Genomic DNA, 22,914 nt, shown 5'->3' with positions numbered 1-22,914 from the left:
ATACAGTTATTCTCTAAAAAAATATAGTTATACGATGAAATATAATTTTTGTTGGTAGAAATATGATATTAATTTTTATTATTTTTATAGATTTTTGAATTTCATAGCTCTTCTATAGTATATACTATTATCTGTATTTTTTTTAACATATAATATTTTTGTTATAAAAAGAAAATTTACTGAACTATTTCTTTTATAGTGTGAAAAAACAAATAAATTTTGCACTATTTGAAAAGGATAGTTTATACAGAGAAATTTGAAAAAAAAAAAATACTTAAAAAAAAAAGAGATAATCAACTTGCTATAGCAGGTGTGATTAAATTGTAAATTCTGTATCCATATAGAATTAAGTATTTCTGTATAATAGAAAAAGCTTTTTATTTGTTCAATGGTTTGTATTATTTTTGTAAATTATTTCAAGTTGGTATTAGATTGAAGAATCATTTTGATCCCATTATTTTAATGATAAACCCATTTATAGTTTATTGATAGAGAAGGCAATAGGTGGACATATTGGTTTATTCATTGTTTTTGAAATTATGTTTTAAATTTTAAAAACGGTGTACCATATACCCTAATTTTGTTTGCTTTAAGTAAATATCATCGGTTCAAAATTTTTAAGATGTTGAACCTGAATTAAATTTTGAATTGCTAGTTTCAGTTCGATTTATATATTATTTTTTTTAAAAGAAAAATTTGATTGTAAAGTCATTTATTTTTCAAAAATATTAATATGAGTTAAAAAATATTGATAAATTTTAATTTAAATAACTTTTAGAATGCTTTTGTGCATATAAGAAATAAAATTAATTAATTTTACAAAATAATAAAATAAATTATCATTTTATTTTGTCCAAATATTATTAATTAAATAAATTATTAGAAAATTTTGAAAAATGCTTCAAATAATGTAATTTTGAAGTAAGTAAAGAATATAAAAAGAAAATAAAAAACGTTAAACACCCATTTGTATCTGACAATATAATTTTAAACTAAATATTTCACTTTTTTTTTTTACTATTTACTCTTTTAGATTTTTAACTTTTAAATGTATTTAAAAAAAATTAAGTAAAGTGTATTAAAAGATTATTTATACTTTTAGAGGTGTATAAGACAGGTTAAGTGGTTATAATTTTAAAAATAAAAACAAAAAATTTTTGATTCAAACCAAACTGATTTAAATTCAGATTTTAACATTCACATAAATCTTAATCGACTCTTAAACTATAAGTTCTACTTTAAAACTTCAAACCTGTAATTTCAGCCCGATTTTGATTTATTTATGATATGGTTAGACTTCAATTCCACTTAAATCTGTCGCGATCCCTAGCTTTAAGTGTTGATCTTCCTTTTACCATGTACTTGATAATCTTAAACCAATGGTGATGAGAGACCTCCAGCACAGAGACAAAACAACATAATGCCCCACTTTTTTATATCACAATTATTTGTAAAAAGACTTTTCAAACAAATATCTCGATAACCAAGTGCGTACTATTCTACTGTGCCGGCTGGATAATTATATAATATTAATTGTAGGTGGATATGCTTTTTAGACCCAGCTGCAACTTGAGTCAGGAAGCTCAGCCATTAAAAAAAATTTGCAGGGTTTACGACCAAAGCTTAAATTATAGATTTGATTTTTCAAACTAATTCGGATCGGTCCCTTCACTTTAGAGAGTAGTTATTGAAATAAAGTATTCATGGAATCAAATATAAGGGATAAAATTATTTATTTTTGAAAATATTGAAATAAAGTAGTTAATTATGATAAAAATATAAAAATAAAATAGCAAGTATCTTTATTTTAAAATATATTAATCCATCAATGAAATTTAATGTATTAAAGTGTAATCTAATTAATCTTCTCATTTATGTCGAGAGTGAGATATGTTATGCTTGAGATTTTTGACTATAAGAGTATAACCCTGTTGTATAACGTAGTTCACAATATTTTTATAACATGTTGAGCATCCTAATAAATTGGGAACAAAAAGAGATTTAATTTCGTTAAAAAAATTATTTTTTTCTGTCCAAAAGGTGTTGCTTTTGAGGATTTAAAAAATGAATAACATTATTTATAAAGGAGGAACAAAATAATAATTAGGATTAAATAGCATTTCTACCTAAATTTTTTCAGAAGGTGAAAATAAATTTTAAATCTTTATTTATTATATAAAATGCGGGGGTCATATGGTCCTTCCAAGTCTCCTTGCCATAGCCCCCATTTTGCTATCTTATAATAATTGCAATTAAGGAAGGATTATTCAGTCATTTTTCAGGGCCAATTTGGCATGTACTATCATATAAGTTTGGCATTATATTATCACATCGTGGATTTTGAATTTGAAAAAACTATTATATTAATTGTTAAATATATATAATTTTATGGGATTAAAGCTGAATTTTGGAAAAAAGATTCAAAAATATATTTGTTTGTCAGAAAGACTATTTCTTCGTAATTTTCTTATTGATCAAATTCTACTATAGTCTTTCAAAAAAAAAAAAAAAACAAAAATTCTACTATATATCCACAATAAAAATATTACATTATTAGCTAATCAGGTGGTGGTCTGATTGGTCTTCTTACTTATGTGAAAAGTGGAGGTGCCGAGTTCAAGTCCTCTCGGTTGTTTTCACCAATTTGGTGAGCCAAGAGGAGAGTTACCCCTTGTTGTGTAGCCACAATATTATTTCGGCCTTGAAAACCTCCAATCAATTAAAAAAAAAAATTATATTATTACTTTTAGGCTTTGTTTGAAAATCTTACATTAGTGCATTATTACTTTTCTTAGGCTTTGTTTGAAAATCTTACATTAGTGCATTATTACTTTTCCTCGCTATTTCCAAACAAGGAAAATCTTTTCGGTTTGATATTTCCTTCACCACTTTCTTTTACCCAAAACAAATCTTCATTTTCAAACAAAGCCTTAGAAACATTTTTTGACATTTAGCGTCAATCTATGATTCTAATTTCTATTGAAAGATAAGAGTCCTAAAGTCCCAGAATCTTTAAGGTACGCTTCCGACAAATTTGAGCAGATTGCCATACCTCAAAGTAATGTAAGTAGTAAAACAATTATATGCATTCAACTTTCATCAGCTACTGGAACTCACCATTTTGATATCTTCTTTATGAAGTGACCTCACTCGAAACTACCTTACCTTAAGGTGTATGATGTTTTGATTTCTTTATTGTATTATTACTATTTGTTATTAGTTGAATGGTTGTCAATTAGTATTATTAATTTGTGATTCATTTCATTTTAATTGGATTGTAATTTTATGGGTGAATGAATATGTTAAGATCCTAGATCCCACATTACAAGTATGGGATTTCATTGTTGGGTTTATATGAACTTGGACTCTCCAACCTCAATGGCTAGCTTTTGAAGTATGGTTCTTCCACAGTCAAACTATACAACAACAATATGATTATGATGTTTGGAGAGAGGAGATAGAATGCAAAGACGATATGCACGAATTGATAGCATGCAAAGAAGGCAACACACTGCATATTCCTAATACTTATGAAAATAATGATGATGAGCAGAAGATGAAGATATTCCAAACTGCGTTCTTCGTAAGTAGCAATAATATTTGTAGGGTTATTATTGATGAAGATAATTATAGCTTCTACTTGGTGGAAAAAACTAACATTATTGACTTACACACTCCAATCCGTACAAGCTTCAAATGCTAAATGAAGGTAGTGAGGTAATTGTTATTACACAAGTTATTGTTCCATTTTCAAGGGAAGGTACAGAAATGAGATATTATTTGTTAGGGATGATGAAAAACTCACAAAAATTGAAACCAACAGAACTAAGCAAAAATAAGAAATATGGCAGTAACAATTTTCTATTTCGATAAAAGAACAAGAATAACATGATTTTCCGTGAAAAACAAATATGTCAAAACAGAACAAAATAGAAACTTAAGTAAACGGAAACAAACGAAAATAAGCAAAAACAAATACAAGTAAATGGAAGCAATTGGAAACAAACAGAAGCAAATGAAAACAAATTAGCAGAAGCAAACAGAAACACGAAAGCCAATGGAAACAAATGAAATCAAATAAAAGCAAAATAAAGATAAATAAATCTTGATTTAAGCCTAGACTTTGATACCAAATGATTGGAACCCTAAGAATTACGTCTTGACACTCCAAAATCAGATTTGATATATAAATCCTAAAAATCCCAAATATGGAACCATGACTCCCAAATTAGAAACCATGATTCCCAAATTAGGAATTTCTTCTCAAATGAAATAACAGTTGCTAACCCAATACTTAGAAGTATGGAACAAAGATGTCAAGGTGAATGAACGAACATTTCAGAGATTGATTATTTTTGATTAGTTTAAAAATGAGTTCAATGAAGAACCAAAGAGAATTCGCCTCTCTTGAATTCAATCGTATGAAACGCATAAACTGATATTTGTATATTTATTACAATACTTAAAAGCTAAGTATTTATATGCTAAGAAACCCTAAAAACTAAATAAAACATAAAGCCCAATTTAAATACACCCAATAATACTAATTAAAAACATAAAACTAAGTAAAAGACTCGAGACCCATATGTTTGGATTATGTTAATTAGCCGTGGATCTTTTTTTTAAGCCTATCTCTTTACTTGAGAACTTGTAGATCCTCGTGATCACCGTGTATTTGTTGATTTCATTACTTGACACACATCACTCTAGCTCAAATAAATTTTTAAAATTTTACTTTATAAGTTAATGAAGTCCTTTTTTTTTTTTCCCTTTGGTCCCCTTAATTTTGGAAAAGGAAAAAAAAAAAAAAAATTAGACCTCCCTCCTCCCCCCCCACCAAAGCCAAAATATTGGATCCTCACTTCACCGCTTAATAAGCAAATAAGGAAAAAGAAATCAATTGAAATGAGCAGAAGAGAGATATATCACTAAATTTAGTTTTAATAAGAAATAATTGAGCACTAATTATGGAGATATATAAATAAAAGCAACTTATTTGTCAGTTATCATGTCCTTTCTAAAGAGCAGTTTTAAGAATGGAAGAATATTAGGGAGCACAGGCAAATCAGCTATGTTTATACTCATGAGATCAAAAGCAATACAAGTTTTCTTTATGCTTATCTCATCCAATGCAGGAATTTTTGGATATCTTTGGCTGAAATGGGTAAGAATGACACGATATGCAGCTGCAGAATCTCCCACTTCTATGGCTTCCTTAGTTGTGCTGTGGTTTTTTGCGATAGCTTCCTCCACCATGCTATCCTCAAAAGTTGCCTGCAATTCATTAACTAGTTTGTCAAAATGTTAATAAACCTTTTCTTTTAGCAGAGAACAATAATTATAGTCCTTATAGCGGGTGAGATGAGAGTTCCGGTAAATGAAGCCAATAAAAAGAAAACGACATAATCTACCAATAAAATTGAATCTGACATGAGTTTCTTATTCTTTTATCGTGCAACCTCCTTAAGTTGAATAGCCACCTAAGCCCCAAGGCAACCATGAACCAATGCCAGTAACTACTTTTTTTTTTTTATCTATTTACATTCTTAGTTTCAGCTATATTGATAGGATTCATATATTTATTTATTTATTTCTGAAAAATGTAACTTTTACTTAAAAAAGAAAGAAATGAATGAAAAGTGGATAAAGGTGAGTTTGACATCAATGCTAAATTGGCAGCAAAAGCCCCAACACAAGGGACCAATATAAATATTGCCCCATTGGAATTCATGATGTAAAATTAGAGCTGTAAAGAACAGCTAACCTAACACTATAATAGAAATTTTTGCATTTGATGTAAATTATGGGAACTAGGATTCTTGCCTCATGTATGAGAATGGTTGCTCCATGAGATGCTTCTATCACCTCCTGGCACGGCCTAGTGTCACCAGAGTACACAAGCTTCCACCCTGGTATTACCTCTCCAATAGTGTTTAGTCTTTTTGTTGCTTGCAGTACAATACCAAATGCCTCAGGACAGTGCACAACAGGAAAACTAATCAGTTTCTCCAGCCCTACTTCCCAAAGAACTTCTTTCAACCTCTTGAGTAATGGACAAGCTTCGCTTTGGACTGGAAAACTAAGTTTCATTCTCTTCGAACAGCCTTGTTTGCCCTCCCCAACAAGTGCAGTATTTACTGAACTCATGGCATTTTTATTGTTAATATCTTTGGCATTTTTTGGATTTTCTGAAAAGAAACCATTCCTACTTGATTCAATGTCTCCTTCAAAATCATTCCATGAAGCAATAGTAGTGTTTCTGCAATCAAGGAACTGCATATCTAGATATTCAAGTCTTTGATATGCATTAAGAAACAGTTCGAGCTGCATTGGCCCTATAACAAGCAACTGCTCATGGGGCAGTCCCTTCAACAGATCACGCCGTAGAGTAAGTATCCTTACTATACCCGCATGGTGATCTGCATGGATATGGGAAATCCAAATGCATCTTAAGTTTCTCACTGCATTATCAGCACCCTCCATGCCATATCTGTCAAGGTATAGAAGCTGTTTTGTCAGAAAAGAAAAAAAAAAACACACACACAAAGAGAGAGATTACAACAATATATTATCTGATTTGAACAGATTTTATGGCGTTACCTTCTTCTCAGTTGTGCAAGAGTTCCTTCCCCACAATCCAACAGCAAACTTCCTTTACAGAAAAGATTAATGTAGATGGAACTTACATTCCTATATTTAGAAGGCTGGGAAGAACCAGTTCCCAGCAAAACAATCTCCAGGTCATCTCTTCGAATGTTTTCCAGACAACAAAGGAGAATATTTCCATCCAAAATAGACTTTCCAAATACAATTGTATCATCTTGCACTGCAGTTTCATCCTGTTTCATTTCTCCAGGTGAGTCCCAGAATTTGCTTACCTGTTGGGCAACATCTGCAATCTCTGGAATCTCTGAAAGTAACTCATCAATGACTTTAGGGGGAGCAAAAAGACTTGGAACATTAGATTTGTCCAACCCAAGATGACAATTGGGGCGCAAAGTGAACTGGTCAACATATTAGACGAATAAAAGTAATATTTCAAAAGATTGGATTCATTGAATAAGCTAAAAACAATATGTTATTAATAGCAATCAAGTACAATTGTCAACCATAAAAGCTGCTCCAAAACCAATGCCCTAAAAAGCAGCCATAGAACGATTAAAAGAAGTCTCCTTTTGGGCGAAGCACTCAATATTTCATACATTAAACAAAAAAGTCGAAGTATTTGGATTATATACATACAACCACAAACAATTTAAGAATTTCTAATTGACAAAGAAATGCTTATTACTTAATTAGAATAAGAAAAAAGGATTTGGCCATTCTTAAAGAGGTTAATCATTGTGAGTAGAAGTAAAACTTCCAAGAAGCATTATTTGTTTAAAATCCATATTTACTAAAGGGTCTTATTTCCGGTGAATTGGGCACACTTTATGTTATAATAACAGTTTCCTTCCCATAATTTGGTCATGTTTCTCCATTTTGGTAAAGTTATTTAATCAATCTCTTTATTTTGTTCACTTTTAATCAGCTGTAAGTGAACTTTTGCTTTAATTTTCCATTGGTCTCACAGCAGAACTTTTCAATACAAAATTTGAGTTACAAAAAGGAAAAAAAAAAAAATAATAAAGTAGAGATCATGGTAAGCAGTTGGATGGTGTGACTTCTACCACAAAAAAACAAAGAAGAAAAGGGATAAAGATTTCTTCAAGAAAATCAGACATAAAAAGGCAGTATTTATTACATAAATGATTAAGAGATCATCAACTTCTTTGGACAAATAAAAGCTTTTTCATACCTTCAAGAGATTTTCAGCAGATATTCTTTCACAAAGTTTTGAGAGAAGACCCTGTATAAGTAAAACATAATCTTTTCAGCTGCCTCAAACTATTTTTATTACAACATATAGATGATTATTCCAAGATGTGAAGCAAACCTCAGTAGAAGTTAGGGATCCTAGTGGTGCATTATTATGTTGCTCAACAGACCAAAAGGCAGAAGCTGGGAAGAACTGGGGGCACAAGTAATTAAGTCGAGTAGCCATTCTCGCACTAGATTTTAGAATTGGAATTGTCACATGATTCCTGCAGATGACATGAGTACTTAAAATAAATAATTAAATATTTTAATCAAATTGCAAGAAAGTGATAAAAAAAAAGACTCACATTGCATGTCCAACCATAATATGTTGGGCTGAATCAAATTTCTTCATCCATTTCTCATAATTAACGCTGTTGACAACTGAAGGAGGAGTTAAATGAATGATACAATTCACAGTCTTGGCACTTTCTGGGAAGCACTGCATAGAATCTGAATAATAAGCATTAAGAGATTGTTCGGACAGTAGCTCTTCAACATGAGAATTTGTAGGGCAATCTACAATAAATACAATGGGACCAGGAGTAGAAGGACCCATTACATCACTTGGATGAACCTGATAATAATAATAAAAAAAAAAACAATTCATGCATTAAAACATAGCAAATAAAAAACTTAACATAGAGAGAAAAATAAACAGTTTTTCCTTGATATTGTAGCTCACCATGATATCGAGACAATCTGACTTAACAGCATTTCCATTTTGTAATTCTCTATATTTTGTCTTAACTTTTAGACCAAGAGCCTCAGCTTTTTCTTTGTTAAATTTGCCCATAACTTCATGCAATTCACAAACATATATGACAGATATATCACTATGCTTAATGTCAGATCTTTCCAAACAACTTGGTTGTAAGAGAATTGCTGATATTTTGACAACCCTATTTTCAACAAGCATGATCGGTTCTGTTAACCTGCTAATACTTTGTGAAGCTGCACCACTAGAATAGGAAGCTAGTTCAAAACTCTTTGAATGATCCATAGCAGCATGAGATATGAGGTGTGTATGAACCATGGCGGCGTGAGGGATGAAAGACCTCATTGCTTTAATCAATAAGTCAAGATTTGAAGGGCCCCATATGTTGACCTTGAAACCAACAGAAATTAAGCTTTTAAATTACAAAGGATAATTAAAGTCCATTTACTAAGGAAATAATTACACGGAAAAAAGAGGGTTAATGAAGTTGGTCAGATACCCACAGACATCCCTTCTCCCATGCCAGCAAGAGTTAGAAGAAGGCCTGTAATGTAAAATAAAAACTTGCTTATTTGGAGTTTGTGCTAACAACTAAGTAACATAATTGCATAAAGAATCTAAACATTACCATGCAATATCGAACTTTGAAAAATTATTGTATACCAAACTTCTTTTACGTGCAAACAACAATTTAAGACTACTACATTACATATAATCCCTCAAGCCACATGCACAAACCTGGAAGTCCACCGGTTGTCTCCGAGCAAACACGAGAAAGGCATATGTGATCAATCTGCATGAGGTCCAAAAAGTTAATTGCCTTACTAAATTAAAAACAAAGAGGTTTTAAATCACCTGGAACCCATGAAAACTAAAATTGCGCATGTAATTCGTACCTTCGATAGCTTAATCTTATGCTCTGCACAAAATCTTTGCAACCCCTGTGATAATAGCAGTATGTTAAGGTACATAATATTTTTAATTGTTTACCCTTAAGGACATACTTAGTGGGTATAATCATAATGATTTTGAGAAAAATCTTATCAACTAATAAAATCATTAGATATTGAAATTGGTGTGCCAATTGCTGCTAACTTGTGCCGTGATAACAAAACCAAGAGAATGAATAACTTAAATTCAAAAGGCCTAATGACCGAAAAGCCAAACTGTTTTGGAAAATTGCAATTGTACCCAACTTCTAAATTAGACATTCTTTAACCTAATTTTTAATTGTTAGTCGCAATTGTGATCATTTGGTTAAACTAAAATGACATATAATACACTCCCTATCATTTTTTCCAACCATATAACTCTTGAATGAGTCTCCCTCAATTGCAAAAAATGATGACGATGTAATTTTGATCAAGTGGGTATAGTTGCAACTAAATTTTAAAGGTTTTAGGATACAATTGCAATTTTTTGAAAAGATTTGGGATTTTTAGGTCATTAGGGATTCCTCCATTCTATCATCTACACGCTTCAAGGAAGTAAAAGATTTTGGTCTGATAAAATTTAGTCCACTCACTTGGATCAGAACATATATGACAGAGAAACATTGGTGATATAAATTAATCATTTGCAGATTATAAAGTGACATTTACTACATTATACAGTTCAACATCAGCTTGGTATTACGTAATTCCTCTGAAAACAAATACAGAATAATCAACAATCCAATTTGTGCCTTTAATTACTATGATTAACACACCAATAAAAAACAAAACAGTAAACATCAGTAAAAAAAAAAAAAAAAAATTCCAATAGGAATAAAGAATTCATAAACCAATACACTAATATAACTGCAAGCAACCATATGATTACCTCTCCAGCATTGAAAATGAATCTTTGCTTGTCAAAGAAGAGCAAAACTGAAGGCAAAGTGTCATGAGTATCCATTCCAGTGCCCAAAATCTACAGGAGATATCAAAGCATCCAACGTCACTGGTTTTCGATATGAACTTAATAAAAAAATGAAATTGTAGCAAGCTGAAGAATGAAAAAGCAAAGAAAAAGTTTATTCAAAAAAAAAAAAAAAAAAAAAAAAAAAAAAGCTTACCTGAACATAGGCAATGGTAGAATGAACATTAGAATCATTCAATTGAGAATTCGATTGAAAATTCTTATTGGGCTTATTGCTACTGTTTCCTCTGGCAGCCCTTGCTTCATTGCACCCGTAAGCTTTAGTTCCTGCTACCATTTGGAGAGGCTGGCCTCTGTCTGCTTATTCGTTGCTTATTTGTTCTCCACAGAGCTTGTTTGAAGGAGGAGGGGGAGGCCAACGCAGCACAGGATTTATGCTTAAATCCAAATTCTGTGGGAAACAGAGGAAGTGTTTATATGGCTTTGGTTGGTTAACCCAAGCTCAATCTGAAAAAAATGGTGTGTTCCACTGTTAGAAGTAACCCAAGCTGCTCTAACTCATCTCCTTTTCTCTTCATCAACAACCTTATCATAGAAACAGTAGAAAGCACTAAATTAATTGAACAGAGAGAAAATAGAACTGAATAAAAAGGGAAAATTACTATTGCATCTCTATAAAGTCACTAATTACTAGTTGGTCCTCGTCTTTTTTAAAGTACACTAAAAAATCCCTACATATCGATTCTATTACACTATTTAGTCCTTCCATTTGTTTTTTATCATGTTTTCCATTTGTTTGGGTATGAAAGGTAATTGAAAGGTGAGAGAAATAAATTTAATTACACAACTACTCTTTGTATAACTATTCTCCATTTACCTCTCTTTCTCCATATCTCACCTCTCTTTCTCTCCCCCTTTTAATATTTTATCTGTTGAAAATTGTGAAACCGTTCATATAATCAAAGAAAAATTAATTCAAGATAATTTTCCTTAAAAACAAAAACAAATTAGCCAAATTTTTTATGAGAAAAGGTGAAGAAGAAAAAATTTCCTTCTGCCGCCACCACCGTCACCTCATCCAACCCGTGTAAGACTCTTTAAAGCTGAAAACACCAAGAAAAGGACAAATTGCAAAACAGAATCCTCAAGACCAGCCTTAGAAACCTGACCTGTGAACTAAACAAGTTGCTTCAGTATTTTATTTATTTATTTACTTGCCTTCAGGCCTTCATCAATTGTCATATCTAACCAATCTCGGGTTCCAACTAACCATAGAAAAAATGTGCTCTAAACATGACAAGTCTGACATTTAAAAAATAACAGACACCAAAAGGAACCCAAACAAACAAACCATGGACTTTCAAAAACATAACTATAGTCCAGTCCATTAAATGCAAAACAATATATTGATTAATCAAGCTAATTTATAAAATCATTATCAATAAAATTAATACTAAGCTAAAAGCATATTAATTTTCTGAACTACCTTAAGAAGAAAAGAATGTGTGTCTGCAGCTTGCTAGGTCACCAGTTTCATATTAACTTTTTCAGTATGACAAGCCAACACCAGCAGGAGAATCAAAATAGATAATATTTGAAACCTGAAAATTATTAAGAATAGAAATCTTAATAAATTTACTTCAGCGGTGGTTTGTATTTCTTTCAAAATAGTTCTTTCTTATACTCTTAAAAGCAAAAACAAACATACAAAAGCTTACGTGGAGAGTTGTTAATTTTGGAAATTTTATTAAGACAACCATTCTGCGCACTCCTATATAAATTTTAAAACCTTAATCTCTTTTATTTAAAAAAAAAAAATTCATTTGTACTGAAAGAAGACCTTTTTAGCACCTAAAACCTTTTTCTATAGGTTTGTAGCATTAATTAGTGAAGGTAGTCAGTGCAGTAAGACCCCTCTTTCTTGGTTTGCAATTCAATTGCATAAAGTGGATCTTCCTACTTGCTGTGTTTTCTGCTCTTTAATATCCTTGCTATACCTAATCATCAAATCAAAAAAGACTAGCAAATCACTATTACTTCTAACCTCATTTTAATATGCATATTATAATTACTATTTCAAGGCTGAAAGCATTCTATAAGGGGAAAAAAAAATTAACGATTTGGGCCTCCAAAATTCAAAATGCAGGAAATTTGCTGGTCATGAGACAGTGTTGTGATTATTCATGCTATATTTAGGTGCCTAATTTAACAGTATAAATTATGTATTTGGATGCTCATATTTTTTTGTTGGGTCTTATAAAAAGGTAAGTCCATATTCCTTTTCCACGAAAAACAAGTACTGGCTCAGACTCAGTAATGCCAAACCGCTGTTCACTTTGAGCTAATAACACAACTAAATTTCTATTGGAATCCTTTTTCTAAGAACTAAAACTTGTCAAACTAAAAATCCAACCGTTTAGCACTTGGAAGTCCAACGCAGATTAATGATTAATTATATTATACAGACCTGCTCCAACTCAATTTCACAGCAGTGCCACCATGGCTGCTGCCAAACATAGCAAAATCCAATATCCTCACTAAACCTCGCAATGTATACATCAAAATGATCAAAATCTTACAAGAATTTCGATCACAGTGTTCGTTTTCATAATTGTTTAGCAATCTAGTCGAATTTAAGCCTAAACAGTCACTTAGAACCCTAACTATATCATTTCAATAAAAGCAAAAATTTGTTGATGCAATATGATCCACAAGAGAGTAGAAGCTATTTTGAACTTACCTAAAGCTTCAAGACTCGTCGGAGATGGAGATTCCGGTTGGAGTTCAAATCTGCAGTCTCATCCTTTTTTTCTCTAATTCGAAATTTCAAGCCATGGAAGTGGAAGAATAAGGGTTCAAGTGATGAGAGAAGACCGAGAGATCAATTTTGTGGCTTTCGACGCTGGTTTATGGCCGGTGACCGGCCGAAAAATGGAGGAGATGGTCGCTACGATTTACCGATCAAAACGTCAAGCGAGAGAGAGGAGAAGGGGGATTCTTGGTTCGGTTTTCATTCCTCTCCCTCATTGCTTAACAGACACTGGTCCGGTTCAATGGTTTGGTTCGATTTAGTCCCTCTTTGATTTGGATGGTTTTCAATTTTTCACGTGGATTTGGATTTATTTCTCTTTGGTTCCTTGGTTCAGTACTCAGGTTCAAGGTTTATAATGAAAATATGCAATATAAATCTCAATAATACAAATAAAATCTTACATTGGGAACAAAATATTAAAAGAAAAGAATTTTATTTTATTTTTAATTGAAAAGAATTTTAAATTATACTTGAGATAGGCATGGTGAATTCATTAAACCACTGATAGCGGTTCGCGAAACTGACGGTTCAATCCTTTTAAAATATTGAATCTGAATTTACCCATGAACCACCAGTTCCGGTTCGGCTTCAATTCCACCGATTTCGATGCGATTCTGATCACAATCACCAGCTATGTATGTATTATTTTTTTCAAAACAATAAAAATTTAATTTTAAAGTATTTTTCTTTTGGAAAAAATTAATGTGAATTTAAAAAATTATTGAAATTTTATTTGAAATAACTTTTAGAATGCTCTTACTCATATAAAAAATAAAACTACTTAATTTTATAAAATAATCAGATAAATTATCATTTTATCTTATCTAAATGTTATTAATTAAATAGGTTATTAGAAAATTTGGAAAAATGATTCGAACAGTTTAATTTTGAACTAAATAGAAAATTTAAAAAGAAAAAAAAAACATTAAACTCCCATTTGCATCAAACAGTATAATTTTATACTAAATATTTCACCTTTTTTTACTATTTATTTTTAACTGTTTAAGTAAAGTGTATCATACAGTGAAAAATTATTTTGACTTTTAGAGTTGTACAGAATATGTTAAGTGACTATAATTTTGAAAATAAAAATAAAAAATTTTTTGCTTTGAATCGGATCTAACTGGTTCAGATTTAAAATTTAACATTCATATGAACTTTAACCGGCCTTTAAATGGTCGATTTTGGTTCAAAAATTTAAACTGATAGTTTCAGTCTGATTTTAGTTCATCTATATGATTTAGTTTCGATTTCAGTTTGAACCAGACCGAAGGGAGGCAATTACTATTATTGTCAAAATGGCTGTCCGACTCGGTTCAGCGCAGCTCGTATGGACTCTCGATCCCAAAACAGGCCGAGCCAAGAAAGCTCGTTGAAAACGGGCTTCTAATATTCAAGCCTAGCCTTGCCCGCGCAGGCCCATGGATGGGATTGAACATGTCCGTTTTCATAGTCTGTCTTTTTTTTTTTTTTTTTAACTTTACTACTTTTTTGAATTTCTATTAGTATTATGTGTCCCTTCAAAGAGCGCTGACGTGGAAAAAAAAAACAAAAACAAGCTCTCTCAGTGAGTCTATGTAAATTTTGAATTACTAGTATTTTTTTTATGATGTAATTTACACGTTGACTATGCTCATTATATATTTATACTCTTTTAAATTTTTTTATCTGTATAATATTTAAGCATAAGTTTTTATTTATATTAAAAGAAATATGATTGCTTAAGTTGTAACGGACTTTGTCCTACAAACTACTTATAATCTTACTTCTTATGTAATCAATTTTATTTTTTTATAATGAAGTGATCTCAAAATAAAATTCAGTGCAATCCTGTCACGACCCAAAATCGTGGGCCGGACTGACACTAGAGCCTAGGTAAACTTAAGGCCCCGATGCCCGTAGTAAGCTTAAACCACAGCATTCATACAAATCAAATGAATTTTTAGAAACAATAAGCCCATATTATTTTTTATATATCAAGTAATCACTCATTCTTGGCCAATCTCAAACATCTCAAATAAAATATAGTTCGGGCCTATTTGTATTGCACCTCGTTCAAAATATGAGCTACTGATTCATATGTGTCTTAGGTAAATAATTAGGACATTCATAGATTTACATACCTATTTTAATACAAGAGTAGAGATACATAACTCCTACAACTGCGGAGTTCAATAATAATTCGAATTAATAGAGTCCAAATAAATAAAGATACATAATTTTTAAGTAACTACTAAAATTAGAAAATTTACTTCTTTAGCCTTCCGGTGAAGGGTGTAGAGTTTTAGCCTAGACAACGGGGATCCTACTTCTTGAAAAGTTAAAATAAAGAAAAGTGAGTCTTGCAACTCAGTTAATAATAATAAATAAAGATAACTCAGGCATTCACGCGAAATGCATCTTAAAATACTAAAATGAATACACAACCAATCAAGCATATGACACAACATCAGCACCCACAAGTAATTTCACTTTCAAGTAATCAAACAAGTGGAAATTGATCAATGGCGTCACCGAAACCCCCGATGAGCTATCTTCACACATGGCTCGCCCTCTCAAACGTGTGCACCAGAGAACCGATCCCCATATATGACCAATTGGTCTAATTCGCACTTGACCAGACCTCTCATTTTTTAATACTTTCTTTCTTTTCCATACCAACAGGAGGTCATCCTGTGGTTTATCTATATCAATCATACATAGATCCATACGGCGACGCCAATCTCTCCATACATGGCCAACGATATCGTAGACCGTTCTCACAAACCCATGATGACCCACTTCATTCTAATTCTAGACAAACAAGGCACAACAATTTTCACAGCAGAAGTAATCAAAAAATTCATTCAACATAATGCACCAAAGCAATCCTTAATGCACAAACATAGAAGTGTAATTATATATTAATAATAAAATAAAATAATAGTATACATATAAAAATAAGTACTAAGTTATTTCTTTTGTATATATTTCTTTGTAAAATAAATGATATGTGTATGCAATTATAATATGCACTATTTATTATTAATCAAGTGGTAGAGAATAGAAGAAGCTCTAACTCAGATTTTGACTCGAAAGAGCAGTAGACAGGCCCGGACAATCTAAAAAATTTAAGAATATAAGGAAAGAATTGCATCAGACAAAAGACTAATTTAAATAAAGAATTATAGAATTAGTCTAATAAATTATTTGCGTATCTAACTGCTATAACTAGACGAGGTTCTGCCAAAATTTCGACAACATCTCCCTAAAAATTAGACTAACCACCTGTTTAAATATCAATAAATCCATCCAATATTAACTCAATCCACATAGCCCATCCATTGGACAATCAATCAAATCAAATTCTCATTTTCCTTTAATCTCAACATCAACATTCAACATTCAACTAACACAACCGTTTTACATAAACTAAAGTTATGTTCTAAATAATATCACCCATCATTCCTTATAGACTTATATATATGTACATATATAAGCTTATACGTTTGAATAACTTCCATCATTAATTTATAAATTAAATAACTTTCAATTTGTCCCAAGAACATCATTAACCATCCTTTAATCATTTACTACAATTCTAGATTAGTCACTGAGAACCCATGATTCCATTAACTTACAATTTAATAAATGCATCTTCAAGCAACCCAATTCAAACTTAAATATATACCAACATCAACAAATATAAAAACATCGAATATATACATATTTATTTCATGTTAACTTATTAAAAGAACACAAGATATTCAAAATAGTTGCTGCCCACTAAAGAGATACATGTTCCTTAACTTAGCCTCATTTACTATGCACAAAACCCATATCGCATTAAAAATTCGACTTACGATTCCATCTGGTTCATAACACAATGATAACTCAAGTTTTAGCAATAATAATTACTATCATAATCATGCTATACTCATTCTTAAACTAACATTGCCTTGATCACACTAATATTTTGATAGGCCACGAAGATCTTCTAGGATGCCTATCAAGAATAAGAAGTATCTTGACTGAGTCCTCATTTTACTGATGCTGCAATTACTTAGTTGTTATTCTTTTACTTTTTAATATTTTTTATGCTTAATAAGAAGTCAAATTGCTGTTGAGATTTTCCAGCAATTCTTGACTAAAATAAAGCTCATATTGTGCCATTGTGGCCTTAGAATAGGTCTGAGTTTGTTTCATTACTTTCTCTATTTATTCCTTTGTAATAGCTGCAGAATTCATCAAGGAAAAATACACCAAAAACTTCTCATTCTGAGAATTAATTTCCTTGGCTTTGACTGGGACCTATCAGTGGTATCAGAGCCATCTATCCTAATTTCTTCTTTTCTTCCTCTTTCATGGCGACAAACAAAGAGCGAATTGAAAATTTGGAAGTTGGCCTTGGCCAGCTCCAAGAAAATTTATCTAGAATGGAGCGAGGACTTAGCGATGAACTGCAACAAATCAAAGCAGCCATCACTAAATTCTCTGAACTTACACTTCCTAGCAGAGATACGTCTAGCAGTACAAGTGACCGAATTAGCCAAAATCACACAACCACGATGAATCCAGAGAGGGAGGGAAGCCGTTGTATTCTCCGAAATTGGCAAAATTGGAGTTTCCGAAATATTTCGGAGACTACCCTACTGAATGGTTCACAAGAGTGGATCAATTTTTCGAATACCAAGGAACCCCAGAATTAAAAAAAGTGTCCTTGGCCTCTTATCACCTTCTTGGAGAAGCAAACGAATGGTGGCAGTGGCTTCGCAGAACTCACACCGAAGCAAGGAAAGCAGTAACGTGGAAAATTTTCTCTGAGGAATTGTGGTCCCATTTTGGGCCCACTGATTGCGAGGATTTTGACGAATCATTATCGAAAATCAGACAAACGGGACTCCTACGCGACTATCAACGAGAATTTGAGAGACTGGGAAATAGGGTCAAGGGATGGACCCAAAAGGCACTAGTGGGAACGTTCATGGGAGGTATCAAGCTAGAAATTGTTGAGGGCATTAGAATGTTCAAACTGCAGACTCTAAAAGATGCCATCAGTCTAGCTCGGATGAAAGATGAGCAATTGCTGCATCAAAAGAAGGCAATTCGCCCATCTTATCAGATGAGCTCCTCGTCTCCAATGAAGATAAAATAGAGTACACCCGTCAAACGACTTTCTTGGGAAGAGATGCAGAATCGACGGGCTAAGGGGTTGTGCTTTAATTGGGATGAAAGATTCGTTCCTGGGCACAGGTGTTCCAAACCGCAACTTCTTCTTCTTGATGGCAGAATTGGCATTGAGGAAGACGATGATGGTCCTCGGCAGGTACTATGCGGGTTGCTATTCAAATCAAATCCCTGGAATTAATTTGCCTCATTGATAGCGGATCCACACACAATTTCATCAACGAAAAGATAGCCGAATTTTTAAAGCTATCAGTGGAGCCAACCATACCATTCAACGTGAAAGTAGAGAATGGGGATCCTCTACAGTGCAACGGAAAATTCAGGAACACTCCTACTTTTCTACAAGATATACCCTTTTCAATTACTTTCTATTCCCTGCTAATTATGGGTCTGGATGTGGTATTAAGGGTTCAGTGGCTGCGCAAATTGGGAACAGTTCAATGCAACTGGGACAGATTGATGATGGATTTTGTGTGGAAAGGGGAGCAACAACATTTACAGGGAATTAAAGGGCAACAAATCAAAGCTTCTTCCTTGAAGGCAATGGCCAAAGAATTAAACCACAATAGTTCACTCTTTGCCATTTGCGTAGAGGCTTCTTCAAAAAATTTCCCTGAAGGAATACATCCAGAAATGCGAACTCTGTTAGATCAATTTCGAGATATCTATCAACGGCCTAGTCAACTTCCTCCGGAGTGGGAAATCAATCACCGGATCAACCTCAAAGAAGGTACCAATCCTATTAATGTCCGGCCTTACAGATATGCCCACTTTCAAAAGGCAGAAATTAAAAAACAAGTTCACGACATGCTGAATTCTAGACTGATTCAGCCAAGTACGAGCCCCTTCTCTTCACCTGTGTTACTAGTTAAGAAAAAAGATGGTTCTTGGCGATTTTGTACATATTACAGGGCCCTCAATGCGGTAACAATACGAGACAGATTTCCAATTCCAATGGTAGACAATATGTTGGATGAACTATATGCGGCTTCTTACTTTACAAAACTTGATTTCATTGTTGGATTCCATCAGGTTCGGGTTCACCCTACTGACATCCATAAGACCGCCTTCCGCACTCACAATGGCCATTATGAATATCTGGTAATGCCCTTTGGCTTGTGTAATGCTCCCTCCACCTTCCAAGCCCTCATGAACACACGTTTTTCGTCCATATTTGAGAAAATTTGTGTTAGTTTTTTTTTATGATGTTTTAATTTATAGCCCAACTTGGAACATGCACCTGCATCATGTGCGATTGGCCTTTGAATTACTAAGGCAACATAAATTTTACATCAAACTCAGTAAGTGTGCCTTTGGACAACAACAAATTGAATACTTGGGTCACATTATCTCTTGAAATGGCGTTCAGGTGGATCAAGGGAAAATAAAGGTTATACTTTTACTTTTTAATATTTTTTATGCTTAATAAGAAGTCAAATTGCTGTTGAGATTTTTCAGCAATTCTTGACTAAAATAAAGCTCATATTATGCCGTTGTAGCCTTAGAATAGGTCTGAGTTTGTTTCATTACTTTCTCTATTTATTCCTTTGTAATAGTAGCAGAATTCATTAAGGAAAAATACACCAAAAACTTCTCATTCTGAGAATTAATTTCCTTGGCTTTGACTGGGACCTATCATATATTCACCAAAAAATATATATTAATCAAAGTTAAAAAGGAATTAAATTAAATTAAAATCTCTAAAATTTCATATAAACGGTAGCATCTAGGCTTAATTCAACACTACTCAATTATTACCTTAAAACCTACACCCTTGAATCAGCAAATTCATGAAATATATATTGAAGGAGGGTTAAAGTCATTTACCAGGGTTTGGAATGTAATAAATATTTCCGGTTAAAATGACCAGAAACAACTCTAATTTCCCAAAATACGCCACTGCCAAAGTTAGCTTGACCGCACTTAGGAGAACGGTGGCCGGAAATACGCTGGTGAGGCTTTGACAACGGAAGAGGAGCTGGTAGCTCTACTACCCGATCGGAACTCAACTGCAACTCTATGCGTTAGCTGCGTTGGCCGAAAATGAAAGGAGGGAGAGGTATCGAAGCTTCGCCGTCGACAAATCGTACAAGGCTCGCTGGAAAATCGAAAAGGAAAGCAGATAACTCGACTGTACCGATCGTGAGCCACGATCGCAGCTCCGCCAGCTTGCTGCGTCAGCCGGACCAGTAAAGGAGGGAGCGAAAAAGGGAGACCCAAGCTTCGTCGAGAGAGAGAGAGAGAGAGAGAGAGAGAGAGAGAGAGACTGGAGTCGTCGAAAAATCGAGGAGCAGGTGCGATTTCCCGATCGAGTCTCCTGCGGTTGCTACGCTTATTAGAAATGAGAGGAGGGAGTCGCGTGGTGAGGAGACGACGGTGGCAGGGAGGTGTTGACGGAGGGGGTTGGCTTAAGGTGACTAGAAAACAAGAAGGAGAGGGGGGAGGGGCTGAGGTCAGTGCTAAAGGGAGAGAGGGCTTCTAGAGATTTCTTGTTTAGGTTTTAGGGAATGGTTTGGTTCAAATCGGGTTTGGTTCAGTCCACATCATGATTTTAGTGTGGTTTTAATTTAATTCATGGGTTTAGCAAATAAAAATTTGTTTAAATAATTCACAGAAAATTAATATTGTTACTATCAAATGTAATAATATCCTATGATGAAAGCTTTGGTGGAGGTTGTTTAATAATCAAGAGTGTCTTTGGGTGCATTGTATTATAAATAAATATACGAATGGCATTTTTTCATGGAATGGTGCGGCTAAGGCTAAATCATCTCATGTGTGGAAGGCTGTTTGTGCGGGTATGGAGGTGGTTAAAGCAGGTATGGCTCTTGAGGTTCATAATGGTCGAACCACGAGGTTTTGGCTTGATAACTGGTTACATGTTGGTCCTTTAGTTTAGCTGGTGGTTTCTCTAATTCCTGCGGTGGAACTGAATGCTTTTGTGAGTGATTATTGGGCTGACTTGGGGGGGGATGGAAATAGGAGCTATTGAATGGCAGATTACCTGCTAATATTCTGGAGCTTATTGGAGCTTTATTTCTGAGTAGGAATGACGGGTGTGGGATGAGATTGTGTGGGGCCCATCTCCTACGAGTTCTTATTGTAAAAAAAACTTTAATACTACTTACATCATTTTGTCCAGAAATTATTTAATAGAAAAAACTATTAACGGAAGTGTACCTTGATCTATAGCTATTGATTACCTCGTTGCGACAATTCGATTTTCACCGTAACAGTAGATATATGTTTCTTCACTCTGGCCTTTTGCTCTCTTAATGGTCAGAGAATTATCAATAGCAACAGGAATTTTCCTTTCACGTTCTCTCAAACAACCTATCACCGCTATGTGTTTGAGGTAGTCGTCACACTCTCTCTCTTTTTTAAGCTGTTGATTTCTTTGATCTTTTATAAGGCAGAGTCAGGGTATTAAAACCCTAACTGGTCCTCATCCTATTAAGCCCAATAATCATCATCTTGGGCCACCTTAATTAGAACCAGCCCTTTAATGACACGGGCCATATAGATTATTAAAATAATCTAACAATCTCCCACTTGGCCCATGTGCTTTTCTTGAATCTATTATATTAGCTTTAATTAGAATTGAAGTGATTGGATTATGGCGGTCACAAGTCATTGATCGACATGATTCCTTCCATATATCACAAACCATCTCAATTCATAAATCCTTAATTGAGAAATGATGCAACAAATGTCACAATCAACATTATTATTTTCTCACTTAAACCATTCTTGTATACATCTATAAAATAAATAAGCAAAACACATCTTTAATTGAATTTCCAAGTGTCACAATAATATGAGCAAAATAACCATATGTATATATATATATATATATATATATATATATATATATATATATATATATATATACAAGTTTGAATATCATGCTAACAAGGACTTATCTATAACACCCATCCTTTCAACATGGTCAGTGAAGATTTTGGGTGGTAATCCTTTAGTTAGCGGATCCGCTATCATTAGATCAGTACCGATATGCTCAATTGACACCTTATGTTTTTGCACTTCTTCTTTCACATATACGTATTTTCAATCCATGTGCTTTGCACGCTTAGAATACCTATCCTTCTTAGAGAAGAAAACAGCTGCAGAATTATCACAGTAAATTCTCAACGATCTAGCTATGCTGTCGACAGTGCCTAGACTTGAGACAAAGTTCCACAACCACAATGCGTGAACAGTGGCCTCAAAGCATGCCACAAATTCAGCCTCTATTGTGGAAGTAGCAATGACAGACTACTTTCCACTTTTCCATGAAACTGCTCCTCCAACTAGGAGAAACAAGTAGCCAAATGTAGATTTTCTCAAATCTACAGAACCGGCATAGTCTGAATCCGAGTATCCCACCACTTCGAGATGTGTGGACTTTCTGTAAGTGAGTATAATTTTAGATAGCTAACAATTCTTTTTCAGTAGTTGCATAATTTAATTGCGCATCATTCAATGTGCGACTGGCATAACA

General features: G+C 33.2%; 1 protein-coding gene and 1 pseudogene across 6 annotated transcripts; one reads left to right on the top strand and one right to left on the bottom strand.

Moving 5' to 3' along the window:
- Positions 1-4,954: 4,954 nt before the first annotated feature.
- LOC105644221 (tRNAse Z TRZ4, mitochondrial) lies at positions 4,955-13,456 on the bottom strand. Of its 6 annotated transcripts, XM_037641724.2 has the most exons (15): positions 13,176-13,456; positions 12,276-12,432; positions 11,922-12,036; positions 10,632-11,020; positions 10,397-10,486; positions 9,472-9,516; positions 9,314-9,368; positions 9,079-9,119; positions 8,543-8,965; positions 8,166-8,434; positions 7,937-8,084; positions 7,799-7,849; positions 6,601-7,004; positions 5,824-6,490; positions 4,955-5,274 (listed from the first exon to the last, which is right to left on the bottom strand). In XM_037641724.2, exons 4-15 carry the CDS (start codon positions 10,770-10,772, stop codon positions 4,993-4,995), a joined length of 2,616 nt encoding a protein of 871 aa, XP_037497652.1. In that variant the 5' UTR covers positions 10,773-11,020; positions 11,922-12,036; positions 12,276-12,432; positions 13,176-13,456; the 3' UTR covers positions 4,955-4,992. The 6 variants fall into 6 exon arrangements, with proteins under 6 accessions (XP_037497652.1, XP_012084888.1, XP_020538908.1 ...); XM_012229498.4 differs by lacking the exon at positions 12,276-12,432; XM_020683249.3 differs by lacking the exon at positions 12,276-12,432 and having other exon boundaries at positions 10,632-10,942.
- Positions 13,457-17,590: 4,134 nt separating this feature from the next.
- Positions 17,591-19,679, top strand: LOC149494769 (uncharacterized; annotated as a pseudogene).
- The last annotated feature ends 3,235 nt before the right edge of the window (positions 19,680-22,914 follow it).

Source organism: Jatropha curcas, chromosome 7 (genome assembly GCF_041381405.1).
Source record: "Jatropha curcas cultivar XTBG-Jc1 chromosome 7, XTBG_Jcur_1.0, whole genome shotgun sequence".
Lineage (NCBI taxonomy): Eukaryota > Viridiplantae > Streptophyta > Magnoliopsida > Malpighiales > Euphorbiaceae > Jatropha > Jatropha curcas.
Note: the sequence above shows the minus strand (reverse complement) of the source record. Positions and strands in the feature narration are given on the sequence as shown.